Here is a 17,935-nt window from a genome sequence, read left to right as displayed (position 1 = left end):
CAGACTCTGTCATGTCAAATGTGCTCAGTGTGAACCTGCTTTCATCTGTGAAGAGCACAGGGCGCCAGTGGCGAATTTGCCAGTCTTGGTGTTCTCTGGCAAATGTAAAACATCCTGCAAGGTGTTGGGCTGTAAGCACAACCCCCAACTGTGGATGTCAGGCCCTCGTACCACCCTCATGGAGTCTATTTCTGACCGTTTGAGTGGACACATGCACATTTGTGGCCTGCATGAGGTCATTTTGCAGGGCTCTGGCAGTGTTCCTCCTGCTCATCCTTGCACAAAGGCAGAGGTAGTGGTCCTGCTGCTGGGTTGTTGCCCTCCTACGTCCTCCTCCACATCTCCTGATGTTCTGGCCTGTCTCCTGGTAACACCTCCATGCTCTGGACACTACACTGACACACACAGCAAACCTACTTGCCACAGCTCGCATTGATGCGCCTGGATGAGCTGCACTACCTGAGCCACTTGTGTGGGTTGTAGACTCCGTCTCATGCTACCACTAGAGTGAAAGCTCCACCAGCATTCAAAAGTGACCAAAACATCAGCCAGGAAGCATAGGAACTGAGAAGTGGTCTGTGGTCGTCACCTGCAGAAACACTTCTTTATTGGGGGTGTCTTGCAAATTGCCTATAATTTCCACCTGTTGTCTCTTCCATTTGCACAACAGCATGTGAAATTGATTGTCAATCAGTGTTGCTTCCTGAGTGGACAGTGTGATTTCACAGAAGTGTGATTTCTCTTTGTTTTTTAGAAGCCAAGCTGCAATACCGGAAACAACATACAAACAGGTATGGCGTCGTTTCTGGAAAAAAAGTCATGTTTGTGGTGCATGTTGACAAAACGTTATACTGATATATACTGCGGCATACCTATGCTGAATGCATAGTTTAATATGCATAGTCTAATACTGACTATGATTTTGTAGCTTTTTTGTTGTTGTTGTTGTTCAAGATGCAAATGGATAAGACTAGGCAGCCTTATAACAACTATGGAGCATTGATTTTCTAATGTGTGCAATCATTTGTGTGACAGGCAGCCAAGAATCCAGCTTTTCATATCCAAAACAATAGGTCCTTTGGCTACAACTGTGCACCTGTATAGAAGGACAAAATACCATCTGCACTGTTTGATAAATGCTAAAAGTATAGCAACAAATATATAAAAATAACACAAATTTAAAAATTGCTTTGGTAAAATGTTCTTTTTTTGGCAAAAGATATATACATATATATTTATCATATATGTATTTATGTCATATATGTCATTCCACTTAATACTATACTGGAAATGTATACAGTTATTTTACCTGGTGTGGTTGAGCTCTTTATTAAAGCTGCTCGTATCCTTCTTTCTATGCCTCAGATACACAGAGGACCCGGAAGATGTAGTCTTAAAAAAACAAGAAAATACAATGAATATGATAAAGAAAGGAATATGCTGTGTAACCTTTCAGAATACATAAAACCTGTCAAAGTAAATCAAGTACAATTTCCTATTTTGAGATTTTGCTAACTGCCTATTCACCCTTATGCACAGAGCAATGCATGTACGGGGCTTGTGTATTACCCCTCAAAATAATGCTGTTAAAATGTAAAATGTAGCCTTTATATGGCGCTGTAATACAGAATGACATGTAATGGGGAAAAAGGGTCTATATGAATCCCTGTGAACAAAACGCCCTTCATTAAAGATTTACTATTAGAGATTAAATAGCCTATGGACTACTATGGGGGCTTCTGGAGAGAATAACGCATTTAATGCATACATCTTTATATACACACATACACACTTTATATATGTATATATATCTACACACACACACACAAATCGACCAGCCATAATGAAAGGATGCTTCTGAGCAAGCGTATGATTTTGTGACATATAGGCTGCCTCCCATGTAAATAACACCTATTGAAGCGGTATTACAGCACTGACTCCATGACTACTTAGGGTTAGGTGTCCGCCCCAATGACTTATTATGCCAAATTTAATGGGGTTATCCAGGAAATAACTTTTTTTTTCTATATCAACTGGCTCCAGAAAGTTAAAAAGATTTGTAAATTGCTCCTATTAAAAAATCTTAATCCTTTCAGTACTTATGAGCTGCTGAAGTTGAGTTGTTCTTTTCTGTCTAAGTGCTCTCTGATGACACCAGTCTTGGGAACTGTTCAGCGTAGAAGCAAATCCCCATAGCAAACCTCTTCTACTCTGTTCAGTTCCTGAGACAAGCAGAGATGTCAGCAGAGAGCATTGATGTTAGACAGGAAAGAACAACTCAACTTCAGCAGCTGATAATTATTGGAAGGATTAAGATTTTTTAATAGAAGTAATTTACAAATCTGTTTTTTTTCCTGGAATACCCCTTTAAATACAGTGCACTGAAATAAAAGTTTATTTTCTGCAAAACCACAAAACAGACTGACTTAAAGGAGTACTCCGGTGCACACTTTTTAAATTTTATCCCGTCCGGGCTGCAAAATAAAAGAAAACAAACTTTATCTTACCTGCCAACGAGCCCCCGGAGCTCCGGTACACTCCGGTACAGGTGTTCGGTCCCCGGGCTGTATTCTTCTTACTTCCTGTTAGCCCGACACGTCACACGGAGCTTCAGCCTATCACTGGCCGCAGCGATGTCCCGCCTCGGCCAGTGATAGGCTGAAGCTCCGTGTGACGTGCCGGGCTAACAGGAAGTAAGAAGAATACAGCCCGGGGACCGAACACCTGTACCGGAGCTCCGGGGGCTCGTTGGCAGGTAAGATAAAGTGTGTTCTCTTTTATTTTGCAGCCCGGACGGGATAAAATGAGAAGAGTGTGCACCGGAGTACTCCTTTAAGGTGAACATAATGTAAAAATCATTATCAAGACACATTATTGTGTGTAATGAATGTGTGTGTTAGGCCATTCTCATACCTTCGACATGTTTTCCCCTGGCCAGCACTCCACCCAATTGACCCAGGCGTTTTTAAATCAGCAGGAGACTGCATATGGGTTTCCTCCTAGCCCTCTGGCAGTGAGCACATGGTAGGTGTTCGCATTGGCGTGGTGCATTGCGGTGGCTATCGCTGCTGTGGTGCTTGGTCTGTGGGGTGGCCCAGAGACACAAGCCTCTTGATAAATGTGGTACATCTTTCACTGTCCACATTTTCTGCACCGTTGGTAGCCCTGATCCCTTCAACAAATCCCCTCTCACTTTTTTCAGAAGAGGCAAGAGCAGCGTAAAAAGGCAAGAAGTCGCAAATGTTTGTACTAAATGACTTGGGCAAAAATCTGCACCTCTTCTACCCCAGCATAAAACATACAGACATTGATAAATCCCCCAGGTCTTTGAAGAAATAGCTACAGTTCTATAATTTGCGTGTGTCAGTGTTTCCCAACCAGGGTGCCTCCAGCTGTTGCAAAACTACAACTCCCAGCATGCCCGGACAGCCAAAAGCTGTCCTGGCATGCTGGGAGTTGGTTTAGCAACAGCTGGAGGCACCCTGGTTGGGAAACACTGGCGTGCGTCAACAGTTCACTAAGCAGCACACCAAGCAACCAGAACAACAGGTAAAATAGACAAGCACTATTGCCAATGATCACCGTCCATCAAAGATAAATGCTAGCTGTATCAGGTTTTTACTCTATTGCTGTTAGAGCCGCCTGGAATGCAATTTGATTCCCTGGAGGCTTTTCTATGACAAATGACATTGATAACAGAGTAGCAAAAATGGCAAACTGGAAAAAGCATACAGATTTCTGAGGAGAAAAAAAATAAATAAAAATCAGTAAAAGGGACTGCAGAAGCCGAGTGAACATTTATTGTTACATCACAGACTTCATGGTATTTCATAAATTCACCATCATTTCAGCAGGATGAATATAAGGTATGACAGTTCACTGCCAATCTTTGCTCTATGCGTTATAAAATTAGACTAATACTCTGCGAGTCAGTGGTAGACAACTTTAGGGTGCTTCACATGTATCAGAAGTGGTGCATTTCTACAGGAAAATCCACAGCAGAAATTCTGCACTAAATCGTACAAGATTTTTAGTGCGGAAAATGTAATGTTAAAAAGAACAAATAATAATGTGTTAGGGGGCGTTCACACGGCCGTCTGTCCCCATTTTTTTATATCCCCGTTTCGGTTCCGTTCTTGCATGCTGTAAACTGATTAAAAACATTGAAGTCTAAGGTAAACGGATGAGCCTTTAACCCCTTAAGAACCAGGCATGTATGAGTACATCTCTGCGCCCTGGTTCTTAAGGACCAGGCACGTACTCATACGTCCTGGCGAATTTCGCATCCCGCCGCGCGCCGGGCGGGTTGCGAAACCAGACGCCTGTTGAAATCGTTTAGCAGGCATCCGGGGCAAACGCCGAGGGGGGTCTCGGGACCCCCACATGTCAGCGATCGCCGCAGATCGTCCGCAAAATCATGCTGGCGATCTGAAAATATTCCGGTCAGTGGTGACCCGATGACCCGGAACTAGATGGTGATCGGCGGTGTACAATACACCGCCAATCACCTGCTGTTGTTTGGGAGAGGTGACAATACTATCACCTCCCCAGCAACGCTACTATTGACTGGCGATCGTCCAGCCAATAGCGGTGCGGCAGAGGAGGGGTTAATGGTCCCTTCCTGCTGCTCCACCCGCTCTCTGTGTTCAGTCAGCGGGTGCAGCAGTGAGAAGAAGACCGTGGATCCCCCCTCGGAGCTCCAGAGCCCCCTCACCAGCCTTAGAATAGGGACAGCGGATTGCAGGGACAGGTAGGAGTTAATAAAGTAAAAAAAGTAAAAAAAAAAAAAGTAAAAAAAAAGTTTTAAAAAAAATTCCCCCCCCCATCCCCTAATAGGTCCCCAAGGGTCCTATTAGGGTCTGATCCCTGACCCCCAGTCCTATTAGGGGTTCAGGGAGCTGCGTGCGCCACCCCTTTTTTGGGGGGGGCTGCAGCTTTTTTTTTCTTTTCTATTACTGTTGTACACTTTTTACAAGCACCAAGAACCACACACTACATACTTCCCCGCCCCCCCCCCCCGCACACCCCCCCTCCCCCCGCCACTGTCCCCACCCCGCCACCGTAGAAAAAATGCGATGGCTCGCCGGGCATTTTCGGCAGCGGAGGCTTACGCTTTTTTAGCCTCCGACTGAGGACGAGGAAGATCCTACATTTGTGTGTTCTTTCTCGTCCTCCTCATCATCTTGTAGTGATGATGAGTCCCCTGTACGGCGGCAGAGGCTCCGCCAGGCAAGGCCACGCACCCCCCATGAGAGTGACCTAGTGGCCGACATGCCCCCCAAGCTAAATTTGCTCTCAAAAAGCCAAATATGACTCCTTCTCTTCTGAGCATTGTAGTTCGCCCGTAGTGCACTTCAGGTCAACTTATGGGGTACCTCCATACTCAGAAGAGATGGGGTTACAAACTTTGTGGGGTATTTTCTGCTATTAACCCTTGCAAAAATGTGAAATTTGGGGGGAAACACATTTTAGTGAAATTTTTTTACATTTTTTTACATATGCAAAAGTCGTGAAACACCTGTGGGGAATTAAGGCTCACTTAATTCCTGAGGGTCTGTGGAAGCGTAATTTTGCGCGAAACAATTGTTACCCGGCAGAGCATACTGGCATCCATGCGATCAGCGGCCTGACCTCCTGTGATTTTACCTGCACATGAATTAATAAAGTAACTTTACTTAGCGCTGAGTCGCCTTTCATTTTCTTTCTTTATCTATCACTTTAATTCCTTGTTACGTTCCTCAAAGGGTCTAGTTTCCAAAATGGTATGCCATGTGTTTTTTTTTTTGCTGTTCTGGCACCATAGGGACTTCCTAAATGCAACATACCCCCCAAAACCATTTCAGAAAATCTCCAAAATCTCCAAAATCCCCTTATCGCTCCTTTGTTTCTGAGCCCTCTACTGCACCCGCCGAACACTTTACATAGACATATGAGGTATGTGCTTACTCGAGAGAAATTGGGCTACAAATTCAAGTATAAATTTTCTCCTTTTACCCCTTGTAAAAATTCAAAAATTGGGTCTACAAGAACATGCAAGTGTAAAAAATGAAGATTGTGAATTTTCTCCTTCACTTTGCTGCTATTCCTGTGAAACACCTAAAGGGTTAAAACGCTGACTGAATGTCATTTTGAATACTTTGGGGGGTGCAGTTTTTATAATGGGGTCTTTTATGGGGTATTTCTAATATGAAGACCCTTCAAATCCACTTCAAACCTGAACTGGTCCCTGAAAAATACTGAGTTTGAAAATTTTGTGAAAAATTGGAAAATTGCTGCTGAACTTTGAAGCCCTTTGGTGTCTTCCAAAAGTAAAAACTTGTAAATTTTATGATGCAAACATAAAGTAGACATATTGTATATGTGAATAAAAAAAATGTATTTGGAATATTCATTTTCCTTACAAGCAGAGAGCTTCAAAGTTAGAAAAATGCAAAATTTTCAATTTTTTCATAAAATTTGGGGATTTTTTTTACCAAGAAAGGATGCAATTTACCACAAAAAATTACCACCATGTTAAAGTAGAATATGTCACGAAAAAACTATCTCGGAATCAGAATGATAACTAAAAGCATTCCAGAGTTATTAATGTTTAAAGTGACAGTGGTCAGATGTTAAAAAAACGCTCAGGTCATAAGGTGTAAAATGGCCTGGTCCTTAAGGGGTTAAAGGGGTACTCCCGTGGAAAACTTTTTTTTTTAATCAACTGGTGCCAGAAAGTTAAACAGATTTGTAAATCACTTCTATTAAAAAATCTTAATATCTTAATCCTTCCAGTACATTTTAAGGGCTGTATACTAAAGAGAAATCCAAAAAAGAAATGCATTTCCTGTGATGTCATGACCACAGTGCTCTCTGCTAACCTCTGCTGTCCATTTTAGGAACTGTCCAGAGCAGCATATGTTTGTTATGGGGATTTTCTCCTGCTCTGGACAGTTCCTAAAATGGACAGCAGAGGTCAGCAGAGAGCACTGTGGTCATGACATCAGAGGAAATGCATTCCGTTTTTATTTTTGACGGGAGAAGAAGGGGACAGGTCAAGACGGCGTGTGAACTCAGCCTTAATAATCCACAGTTGCTGATTTCGTTGTGATTTTAAATGTTTTATTGACGATTTGCCAATGGGGAAAATCTGCAACAAATCTGCAGCATATCTGCAATATAAAGTGACAGACTGCAGAGTTAGATCCACACTGCAGGTCAACTTCCAAATAGATTTTGGGCAATTTTTTGTTACCGTATTTATCGGCGTATAACACGCACTTTTTAGGCTAAAATTTTAGCCTAAAGTCTGTGTGCGTGTTATACGCCGATACACCCCCAGGAAAGGCAGGGGGAGAGAGGCCGTCGCTGCCCGCTTCTCTCCCCCTGACTTCCCTGGGGTCTAGAGCGCTGCTGTCGGCCCTTCTCACCCCCTGGTTATCGGCGCCGCTGCCGTTCTGTCCCCCTGACTATCGGTGCCGGCGCCGATAGCCAGGGGGAGAGAAGCGGCGCCGACAGCCAGGGGGAGAGAAGGGGCAGCGGCACCCATTGCCGGCGCCGCTTCCCCGTTGCCTCCCCCCATCCCCGGTGGCATAATTACCTGAGTCGGGTCCGCGCTGCTGCAGGCCTCCGTCGTGCGTCCCCGGCGTCGTTGCTATGCGCTGAATGGCGCGGCGCATGACGTCAGTGCGTCGCGCCGTGCATAGCAACGACGCTGGGGACGCACGACGGAGGCCTGCAGCAGAGCAGACCCGACTCAGGTAATTATGCCACCGGGGATGGGGGGAGGCAACGGGGCAGCGGTGCCGGCAATGGGTGCCGCTGCCCCTTCTCTCCCCCTGGCGCCGATAACCAGGGGATGAGAAGGGCCGACAGCAGCGCTCTAGACCCCAGGGAAGTCAGGGAGAGAGAAGCGGGCAGCGACGGCCTCTCTCCCCCTGCCTTTCCTGGGGGTATATTGGGGTATACACACGCACACACGCACCCTCATTTTACCATGGATATGTGGGTAAAAAACTTTTTTTACCCAAATATCCTTGGTAAAATGAGGGTGCGTGTTATAGGCCGGTGCGTGGTATACCCCGATAAATACGGTACTTTAAATCTTACCTACATTACTGGTCATGTAATAGAATGAGGATGTTAATGTACAAGTCTGCTGTAGAGGAGTGTGAAACAACCCTTAAAGTGGCGGAGATCTACCACTGAACAGAAAGGGTCTTTAAAACTTCTAAAAAAAAAAATTGTGCAAGGAGTGTAGTTAACTTATCAGGGCACTGCTAGCCTTCAAGGGGTTTACTGACCTATGCACAGGATAGGCCATTAATAGTTGATTGGTGGGGTGCTGACAATGTATGACAGAAGCCAAACTTACTGCCACTCTAAAAATAATAATAATATGGTCATTTAGATTGACCCCTCTCCCCAGTGCCCATGCCAGCAATTGCTGCCACACATATGCCACCAAAAATAATTGTGTACAGACAGTGTCACTCACAGTAATTAGTGCGACACAAAGGGGGAGATTTATCAAAACCTGTCCAGAGGAAGAGTTGCCCAGTTGTCCATAGCAACCAATCAGATCACTTCTTTCATTTTTAACAAGGCCTCTGCAAAATGAAAGAAGCAATCTGATTGGTTGCTATGGACAACTGGGCAACTCTTCCTCTGGACAGGTTTTGATAAATCTCCCCCATTGTGCCCCAACATTAATGTAGATAGGGCCTCCACAGAATTAGTGCTCCCAATAATAGCCCTACCAGATACATGTGAGCAGATAGTGCCCACAAAATAATTTTATGATTCAAAGTTCCCCCACTGTGTCCCCAACAGAAATTGTTAACATAAGGTCTCTCAAGCTTCACTGCACTTTCAAACTTCACTTTGTTGACACTGAAAAAGTTAAAAGTGGCACTTGGCCCATGATCGACCTGTCGATCACTATTGGTGGACTGCCACCCTCTGCTTTACATTATATCTAAACAAAATGACTTATATCTTTGAAAATCACTTTGCTTAAATGTACTATTGGGCACATATGATTTTTTTGCAGAAGTTTTGCAAAGGTTTTTGTGCAAGAAGAATGTAAAATATTGTTTTATGTGAATATTTTAATGGAAAGGACCAACCTCAGGATCCTGAATATACAGGTGGTTAGTGTGAGGTATCCTAAGTAAAACAATACATTCCTTACCCCCAATCCATTCAGCTGTTACAGAGATATAGCACAATTAGAGATGAGCGAATGGAAGCTGACGAACCCAAATTCATTAAGAATTTCATGAAAAATTTGTTTCCCAACGCATGCAAATATCACTGCGATTCTATCATGCAAATCACTTCATTAAACTCCATTTAGTGCTGTCTAGGCTCCAGGGCATCTAAAATTGCGGATCCACATGTCAGTACATGGGGCAAGGAACGCTGGGGAGGCAGGTAGGCGGGATGACCCTGAATCACATGCAGGATGCAGCCAGTCACCCCTGTGATGTCACAGCCCTATATATTCGGCAGCCATATTGCGGCTCGTCATTTAATTTATTACACTGCAGAGAAATAGGATGGACAGCCTGTGTGTTACACAGAAAAGCTTATTACAGCAGCGTTTCACCTCCTAGTCACATCAGCGTTCTGGTGGACAGAGAGCAGTGCTTTTTTTCACTGAAAGGGATTTTTACTGCAGCCATTAACCTCCCACTCACTTTCTTCAGCATTGTATTACAGAGAGGGGCAGATAGCTGTGTGTTGCCTCATACATTTCAACAAGTTGCCTCAACTTCATAAACTTTAGCAGAGGAGGCAGAAATTATTTTTCACCACAATTCTGTGTCTTTGTTCCACAACAAATCTGCTGGTTATACTAGTCTGTAGACGGTAGACTACCCAGCAGTCCATTCCTAATAGTCTTTGACAGAGTGCAATTTTGGGTTTTGTACACAGTGACTGTGTACTGCTGGTGTTGTGCAAAAATACGTTTTTTAAGTGTACTGTAGCGCATTTTTCTGCCCTCATAAGTGCATACCACAAACGTACATCTAAGTAGTGTTCTATTTTGTACCTGTTAACTTGTCAAGGGCCTAGATACTGTGAAAGTCAAGGCAAAAGTACTCACCGGCTGGTGTCGTAGTGTACTATTTTGTAGCTGTTAATCTGCCAAGGGCCTAGATACTGGGAAAGGACAGCCAAAAGTACACACCTGCTGCTGTTCTAGACAAATACTGTTTTAAGCGTTGTGAAGCGTATTGTACTCCCCTTATATACGCACTAAGTCAGGCAGGCAGAGAAGTGCATGGACGTGGCAGAGGCCTAAATTCATCAGATAGAGGTCGCAGCAGACTAGGGGCGAGTAGCAGCAGGAGTCACAGTGAGAGGCCTCAGCTCCCGGTATCAGCTAGCGGTCGTGTCTCGACCAGCAACCCATCTGCCATCATCAATTGGTTAACACGGCCATCCACTTCATCACAAGTGACATCAAATACCCCCAGTCAACAGTCGGTGGGTTCCTCAGACACAACCCTCAGTTGGCATGGCCCGGGAGCTGTCCCTGTCCTCCCATTGCCTCTGTCCTATGCTGTTCTGTCCCCTAAAGTAGTATCTTATGCTGTGGGTACAGCTCCACTATAAAGTGAGGACAATCTAATAGAGGACAGTCAGCAGCTACTGCCCAGCCAAGAAGTGGAGGAGACATCTGCTGCTAACCCAGCTAGGCGGGCAAGTAGTGATGAGGAGAATGACATGGGAGGCGGTGTTGCCAGTGTTCAGGGTCCTGAAGCAGACACTGTTGAGGAGTCTGAGGAGGACATCAGTGACATGCAGGCACTTGTTGATGATGATGGTGAAGCCGATCGCAATTGGGAGCCGGGTGCAGAAGGGGCTTCATCATCATCAGGAGAAGAGAGTTGCAGGTTGTCTGTGAGGCAGCAGCTGAGCCAGCAAGGTGGTAGCATGGTTGGCAGTCAGCATGGTGGCAGAAGTGGAAATTCTGGAGCCAAACATGCCCTGGGGAGACCACCTTCTTCGCGGCAGCCTACCTTCCTGGGAGGTAGTGGAACAGGGGTTCCTGGAGATGGTAGCAGTCAATTAGTGCGAACTGTTTGTGGGAAAATCAGCTACTCCGTGGTGTGGCAGTTTTTCATCAAGCATCCGGAGGAGGTTAACATAGCCACATGCAAGATATGTCGGCAGAGGGTGAAAAGTGGCCAGGGTCCCAATGTTGGCACCACGGCCCTGCGTCAACATATGCTGCACCACCATAAAGCACCCTGGGAGAAACGTGGCTCCGATTTAGTGGTCCAGCCTGCTGCATCACTCCGCCTCCTCATCCTCCACCGTGTCCTCAGCCTCCACTTCCCAGACAAGTCTCAATGCCCCTTCAGCATACCATGTGTGAAAGGCACGGCGGTGTCAGGCTGTTCTTCACATGGTTTGCCTTGGTAAACTGACTCACACAGGAGAGGAACTACTAAAAGTCATTCATAAAGAAATCAGAGCCTGGCTTACTCCACGAAAACGCGAAATGGGAACCATGGTGACTAACAACGGGAAAAACATCTTGCATGCGCTGCGACTGGGAAGGCTGAGCCATGCGTCCTGCTTGGCACACATGTTCAATCTGGTTGTGAAGCGGTTCCTGAAGTGTTCCTCCCATTTGCAAGACATCCTAACAATGGGAAGAAAACTTTTCATGCACTTCAGCCACTCGTACACCGCAAAGCACACCCTCCTTGAGCTGCAGTGTCAGAACGGTATCCCCCAACATAGTCTGATTTGTGACGTTGCCACACATTGGAATTCCACCCTCCATATGCTGGACCGACTGTACGAACAGAGAAAAGCCATAACCAATTTCTTGATGATCCGAACAGATAGGAGTACTCACCTGTGTAACTTCAATGTGAACCAGTGGCAGATCATACATGACACCTGCCGTTTGCTCAGGCCCTTTGAGGAAGCCACCTTATTAGTAAGTTGCCAGGATTACGGGATGAATGACGTCATTCCACTGCTTACAACACCTGTTGGAAACGATGGCTGGTCAGGGCACTGGAGACGTGGCGCCTACATCTCACGGCCACATGAGCCCTGTGGGGTCTGAACTGGAGACGGAGGGGCACAGTGGAGCACAGTTTAGGTTTTGCCAAATGGGCGGTTTTTCTAGTAATCTAACAGAAGAGGAGAAGCAAGAGGAGCTAGAGGGTTATGAGGAATGCAAGACAGAGGACCCAGACATAAAATGGCAGTATGCAATGGAGATGGAGGCAGGGAGTCCCTCCGAGTCACTTGCACAAATGGCACGATGCATGCTCACTTGCTTGCATAGTGACAGCAGAATTGTCACCATTCGGCAGCGGGATGACTTCTGGCTCTCCACCATATTGGACCCTCGCTACTGGCACAAAATAAGGGCCTTTTTTACACCCACTGAGAGGGAGGACAAACTAACCTACTACAGTGGCATCCTATGTAGTCAGTTGGCTGTTGCCTATTGGCGCCATTGTCCATCCTCTCGCAGGTCTGAACTGCCATGGCTGCTGGGGAGGGGTGGGGTGGCAGGAGCAGTACCAGCTCCATCAGCAGAAGCCTGTGTCAACAGTTGCTGATGAGTACCTTTCTTCATAGTAAAGCAACTCATAAGCAGCAGGTAGACCTGGAGAAGGACCTGAACCAGCAGGTGGTGGCATACCTTGACATGCCCATGCCAACAAACCTTGAAGATCCGTTGGACTTCTGGGCAGCCAAACTTGATTTGTGGCCGTAACTAGCAGAATTTGCCCTGGAAAAGCTGTCCTGCCCGGCCAGTAGTGTGCCATTAGAGCAGGTGTTTAGTGCGGTGGGGGCCATAGTCACCCCAAGGAGAACTCGTCTGTCCACGAAAAATGTGGAGAGACGGACCTTTGTGAAGATGAATCAGGCATGGATCCGCCAGGATTTCCACCCACCAATGCCTGATGCATCAGAGTAGAATGACCATGGTGCCACACCAACACTTCCCAAATATGGATAGTGCCAAACAGATTTAAGGCGCTGCTCCCCAGTTACAAACATTCCTCTGCATCACACCTTTTTTCACCCACCTTTGTCACTGGGTACTGGTATTGCCACCCACCACACCACTCTATCACCAGGTAACTTTCAGCACTCCTGATGCTGCTGCTGCCACCTCCAGGCTGTGCCATTCAGCCACTATATGGCCTCCTCATGCTGCCACAAACTCCAGGCTGTACAATTCAGCCACTATATGGTCTCCTCATACTTCAGCCTGCTCCAGGCTGTGCCTTTCAGACACTATATGGTCTCTTCATGCTGCCACAAATTCCAGGTGGTCATTCAGCCACTATATGGTCTCCTCATACAGATGCCACCTCCAGGCTCTGTCATTGTGCCACCATGTGACTTGTGATTCCTTGTTAAATTTGGTCCTTTGTACCCACATGCCTGGGCCTGGGACACTAAAACTTGTAGGTGTTAGCTAAAATCTCTATTTATTTCACTAACACTTCACACACCCTATGCGTGTTAGAACAAGGCAAACTGTTCTACACCCCATTGAGGCTCTTTGTGGGCCAGAAATAACCGTTTTTAATGCAGATTTGCCGCCAATAAATTCGACCCAAAACTAATTTTTTTCGGAAAATTTGGCGAATCAGCCAATTCTAATTTTTCTAAAGTTTGCTCATCTCTAAGCACAATCTTACAATATGCAAGTAAACTCATAACTGCACTGGAGGCGGGTATGAAGACTATCTGCACCTCCGATAGTGTCTACTGAACCCCGTTCATGCCGCCTCCTCATCAAGGCGATGAAGAAAATGAATATTTTAAAGTGGGGTGGTGTGAATGGGACCCGGGGGGGGGGGGGGGGGGTGACGTCGGAGGTGCAGAAAATCTTTAACCCCGCCTCCAGTGCTGTTAGGTTTTAACTTAGGGATTTGCATAGTGTACAATTGTTCTATATCTCGGGAATGGCTGAACGGTTTTGGGGTAAGGAATAGATTGTTTTACTCAGGATCATCCACACTAACAACCTGTTTATTCAGTTTAGTGGGGTTGATCCGTCTGTCAGTTTGCCTTTAACAGACAAAGCAACAAAACAGAATTTGTCAATTCACTTTTAGGCTTTATCATAGCTATAGCTATATCATAGCTCTGTGCAATGTCAGAGAAGATTTGTACGGTGTTCCTCTTGTAAGGATTCCTCCCTGGGGATAGCTCTGGGATCGTCCTGGACACCACCACGGGACACATTTCCTCTCAATAAATCGGCAAACAACAGTTCTTAATGCAAGTCTGGCACCTTGCCAGCTTTATTAGGCAGGTTGCAGGAAAAATAAACATAGAGCAGGAACAAATAAAATCCTAGACCCCCTGGTCACTAACTACACAGATCAGCATGCCCTGACTAATAACTGCTGAGCTTCTCTCAGCCAGTTAAACTTATACTTCTAATCTTCTACTCACAGTTCACACCATTCTTTGGACAACTCACAGCTCGGGCTGTGTGTTCCTCAGCAGGGCCTGTGTCTCTCCCCTACAGCCAGCTTGCTGTTTTCTTGGGAAACACTGTTTCTTTTCCTTATATGCACACCTCCCTTCTCTGCTGTCTCATTAATTAGGCCACAGGTGGAGGTTTGTTCAGGGTGAGCCAGGGAAATACACCCTTTCCTTGCCACAGTATCACACTCTGTATACCCCTGATTTCATATACGGGGAGACAGAGCATGTAAACTCCATTAATCTCTTTATTACACATACTCCCATGCTAATAACACAGCTCCATACAGCAGCAAATTCCCTGCAGCTTCCTAGCCACGGGAGACTACATGTGCAGCTGTGCAGCTCTGCATATGAATTTATCTTTATAAGAATAACAAGTTGCTATGCCTCACCCTTTTATTCAATGGGGATTTAGATGAAGCTTCCGATCTGCTTTCTTCAGGCATCTCCTTCTCAGCATCAGTCTCTTCAGGTTTTATAGCCTGGAAAATAAGTTTAAAATCTGTAAATATCTTTAGTAGAAATTACTGATATTAATGGCTTTTGATGAAAAAAAATTTGACAAAATTATTTGGTGAGGACACAAACAGGATACACCCCATAAGTAATAATAATAATAATAATAAATTATACGGTATACAGTGGTCCCTCAACATATGATATTAATTGGTTCCAGGAGAACCATCATATGTTGAAACCATCATATGTCGAGTACATATGTCTATGTAAAAATGGTAATTGGTTCTGGGGCCTCGGAACCATTGTATGGTGAATACATATCTCTATGGGAAACTGCTAATTGGTTCTGGAATGACCATTGTATGTGGAGTGTATGGGGAGTGTTTAACAAACCAGGGTGCCTCCAGCTGTTGCACAACTACAACTCCTAGCATGCATGTACAGCCATTGACTGTCTGGGCATGCTGGGAGTTATAGTTTTGCAACAGCTGGAGGCACACTGATAGGGAAACATTGATTTATGGGGTGTATAGTGTGTATATGTATTGTAGGTGATGTGTGACATTGCATACAGTACTGTACAGTTCTTTAAATACCTTCAGGGGAGACAGAATGTCCTCCATTACGATCCTGCCGACTACAGCTCTATAGGAAAGGAAGGGGAGGGCAGCCAGCAGCTCATTGGATGCCTGCAGCAAGATGCTGCAGGCTATTGGCTATGGCTGCACTGGGGGGGGGGGGGGGCTTACACGGAGCTCACAGTGGAAGCCTGCGTGAGTTAGCAGGACAGCATGTGAGTAACAGGAGGCAGAACGGGCACATTAAACAACTATCTGTCAGTTGCTGAATTTGTCAGTGCTGTCAGATAGCTGTTTGTACGATGGCCCCGACACACAGCAGCATCATATGTCGATGCTGCCTTCAACATACGATGGGCTCTGAGAGGCCATCATATGTTGAAATGATCATATGTCGGGGCCATCATAAGTCGGGGGGTCACTGTATTTAAGTTTCTCCTTTTTATCAGCTACTCCACATATAAGAGCAGCAGCTTAATATTCAGCTGTCAAATGAGGATAGGGGAATAAGTTTAAATTTACTTTAAAAACCAAGAAAAATTAAAAACAAAACCATGCAGAGTTCAATGTTAGATTTCAAGGGGCATCTCAGGCACCATTACCATTATGACAGGAACAAATGTTTAGATTTATTTTATGGGAAAAAAAACAAAAATCTGACACTGGGAATTGAAACTGTAGCAGCATTACATCATTCAGCCATTAGGTGGCAGTAGAACTCATGTTTCAAGCATTCTGCTTATTTTCTGCTGTGTGACCTGGCGTTCTAATTGCGAGATATGAATGCATGCGATAAATATGTACACAGTCTGCCTGCCTCTCTGAGCTCCCATTAGCCATATGACTGAGCATGGACGCCAGCAATAAATGCACCATTAACCCAGTGAAAAATAGCTTTTAATCAAATTAATAGATCTTATCGGCCCCTAAAACACTTTGCGTTATTTGTAAGCACTCTTGGATTATCGGTGCAGTTTTCATTCCAAAACGCTGTGTATGATGAGAGGAACATCATAATTTTGTAGGAAAAAACTTTCATCATGAAGGTTCAGACAGATTATAAAAAGTATTTAACTCTCCTTGGAATATCTGCGTAGAGAGATAAGAAATATTCAGTGTTTGTTTAATTTCTATTCACAAGAGAGGGTCAACTAAGTCACCGTTGGCCCCTCTTACTATAACTCACTAGAAGCACAAAAAAGGTGGAAGACAATATAAATATTAGATAATATATATTCAACCCAAGCTCCTAAAACCGGGGGGGGGGTGTCCCCCCCCCCCCCTGGTTTACTAAATGTACTTGAGATTTATAACTTTTTGGCAAAGTTGAGTAAATGGACTTTCCTATTTAAGTTGATCAACCAGTCCCCAAAATGTGAACTCTTTATAACAATTTATCTTAATGGTAGTAATATAATGAAGCAAGTTATAAAAAAAAACATTTCTTAGGCCTCTTTCACACTACAGGTATCATCCTGCTTTTTTACTGACATTATTTTACAATAACAGATGAAAAAAAACGGATGCAATAACTGGTAATAACGGATAATAACTGATGTCCATCATCCGTTATTTTTAATGGAATTTTTCTTAAAAATACTGATGTTGTTCATCTGTTATCATCCGTTATTATCTGTTATTATCAGTTACATCTGTTTTTTTATCAGGTTTTTAACCCTTTTCATTTGTAAAACTGTACTGAGCATGCTCAGTACAAAAAACGGATGTTAAAAAACGGACAATAACGGATGATAACTGATGTTTTTTTTAACATCCGTTTCCCATAGACTTCAATGTTATGTTTTAATGCCCGTTTTTTTAACCATTATTTTTGCCGGACCAAAAATTTGTGCATGCCACGTCTTTTGTGCGGGCAAAAATAACTGACATTAGTAAAAACTGACATGCCAGATGAAAAAGGATGTTAAAAAATCCCACTGACATGAATGGGATTTTTTGATGGCCGTTTTCAGGACTTTTTGCCAGGAATGATAACAGAGGTTTTTATAGGATGATACCTGTAGTATGAAAGGGGCCTTACCTCTTGTTTCTGGATTACTAACACTAGGGATGCACAGATATTATTTTTTTTTTTATTATGACCGAGTAAGAATATGTTTTATTGAGTACTCACCCTACCAATTACTTATACTTTTCTTTAAAATGTCATTTTATTTTTTTATTTAGGGGCGGTTGCAGCACAAATGCATGAGTACATGTAGGGGATGGACTAGTAATGTATGACTACAGACTGGGGTGATCTTGCTGACAGTTTTCTGGTACTCCTCTAATGCCGATCTATAACGGCACATCGAGCTGATCATATACTATATTTAATCAATACAAGGCCAGAAAATTCCTTCTGATAAGGACAACGACGTATTTGCGGCATATATACTTAATATATCTGTGTTCGTCTTCCCTAA

The 17,935-nt window shown here is 44.4% G+C and overlaps 1 protein-coding gene across 3 annotated transcripts in view; it reads right to left on the bottom strand.

Annotated features, from left to right (window-relative positions):
• The window catches only part of CCDC60 (coiled-coil domain containing 60), a 214,776-nt gene that overhangs the window by 100,856 nt on the left and 95,985 nt on the right, over positions 1-17,935 (bottom strand). For all 3 annotated transcript variants that reach the window (XM_056537218.1, XM_056537216.1, XM_056537217.1), the window contains exons 2-3: positions 14,865-14,954; positions 1,310-1,392 (exon numbers count right to left, since the gene is read on the bottom strand). In XM_056537218.1, coding sequence (XP_056393193.1) covers positions 1,310-1,392; positions 14,865-14,918 — 137 coding nt within the window. In that variant the 5' untranslated portion in view covers positions 14,919-14,954. The remainder of the gene's footprint in view (positions 1-1,309; positions 1,393-14,864; positions 14,955-17,935) is intronic.

Source organism: Hyla sarda, chromosome 1 (genome assembly GCF_029499605.1).
Source record: "Hyla sarda isolate aHylSar1 chromosome 1, aHylSar1.hap1, whole genome shotgun sequence".
NCBI lineage: Eukaryota > Metazoa > Chordata > Amphibia > Anura > Hylidae > Hyla > Hyla sarda.
The sequence above is the reverse complement of the archived record's forward strand: the minus strand, read 5'-3'. Positions and strand labels throughout refer to the sequence as shown.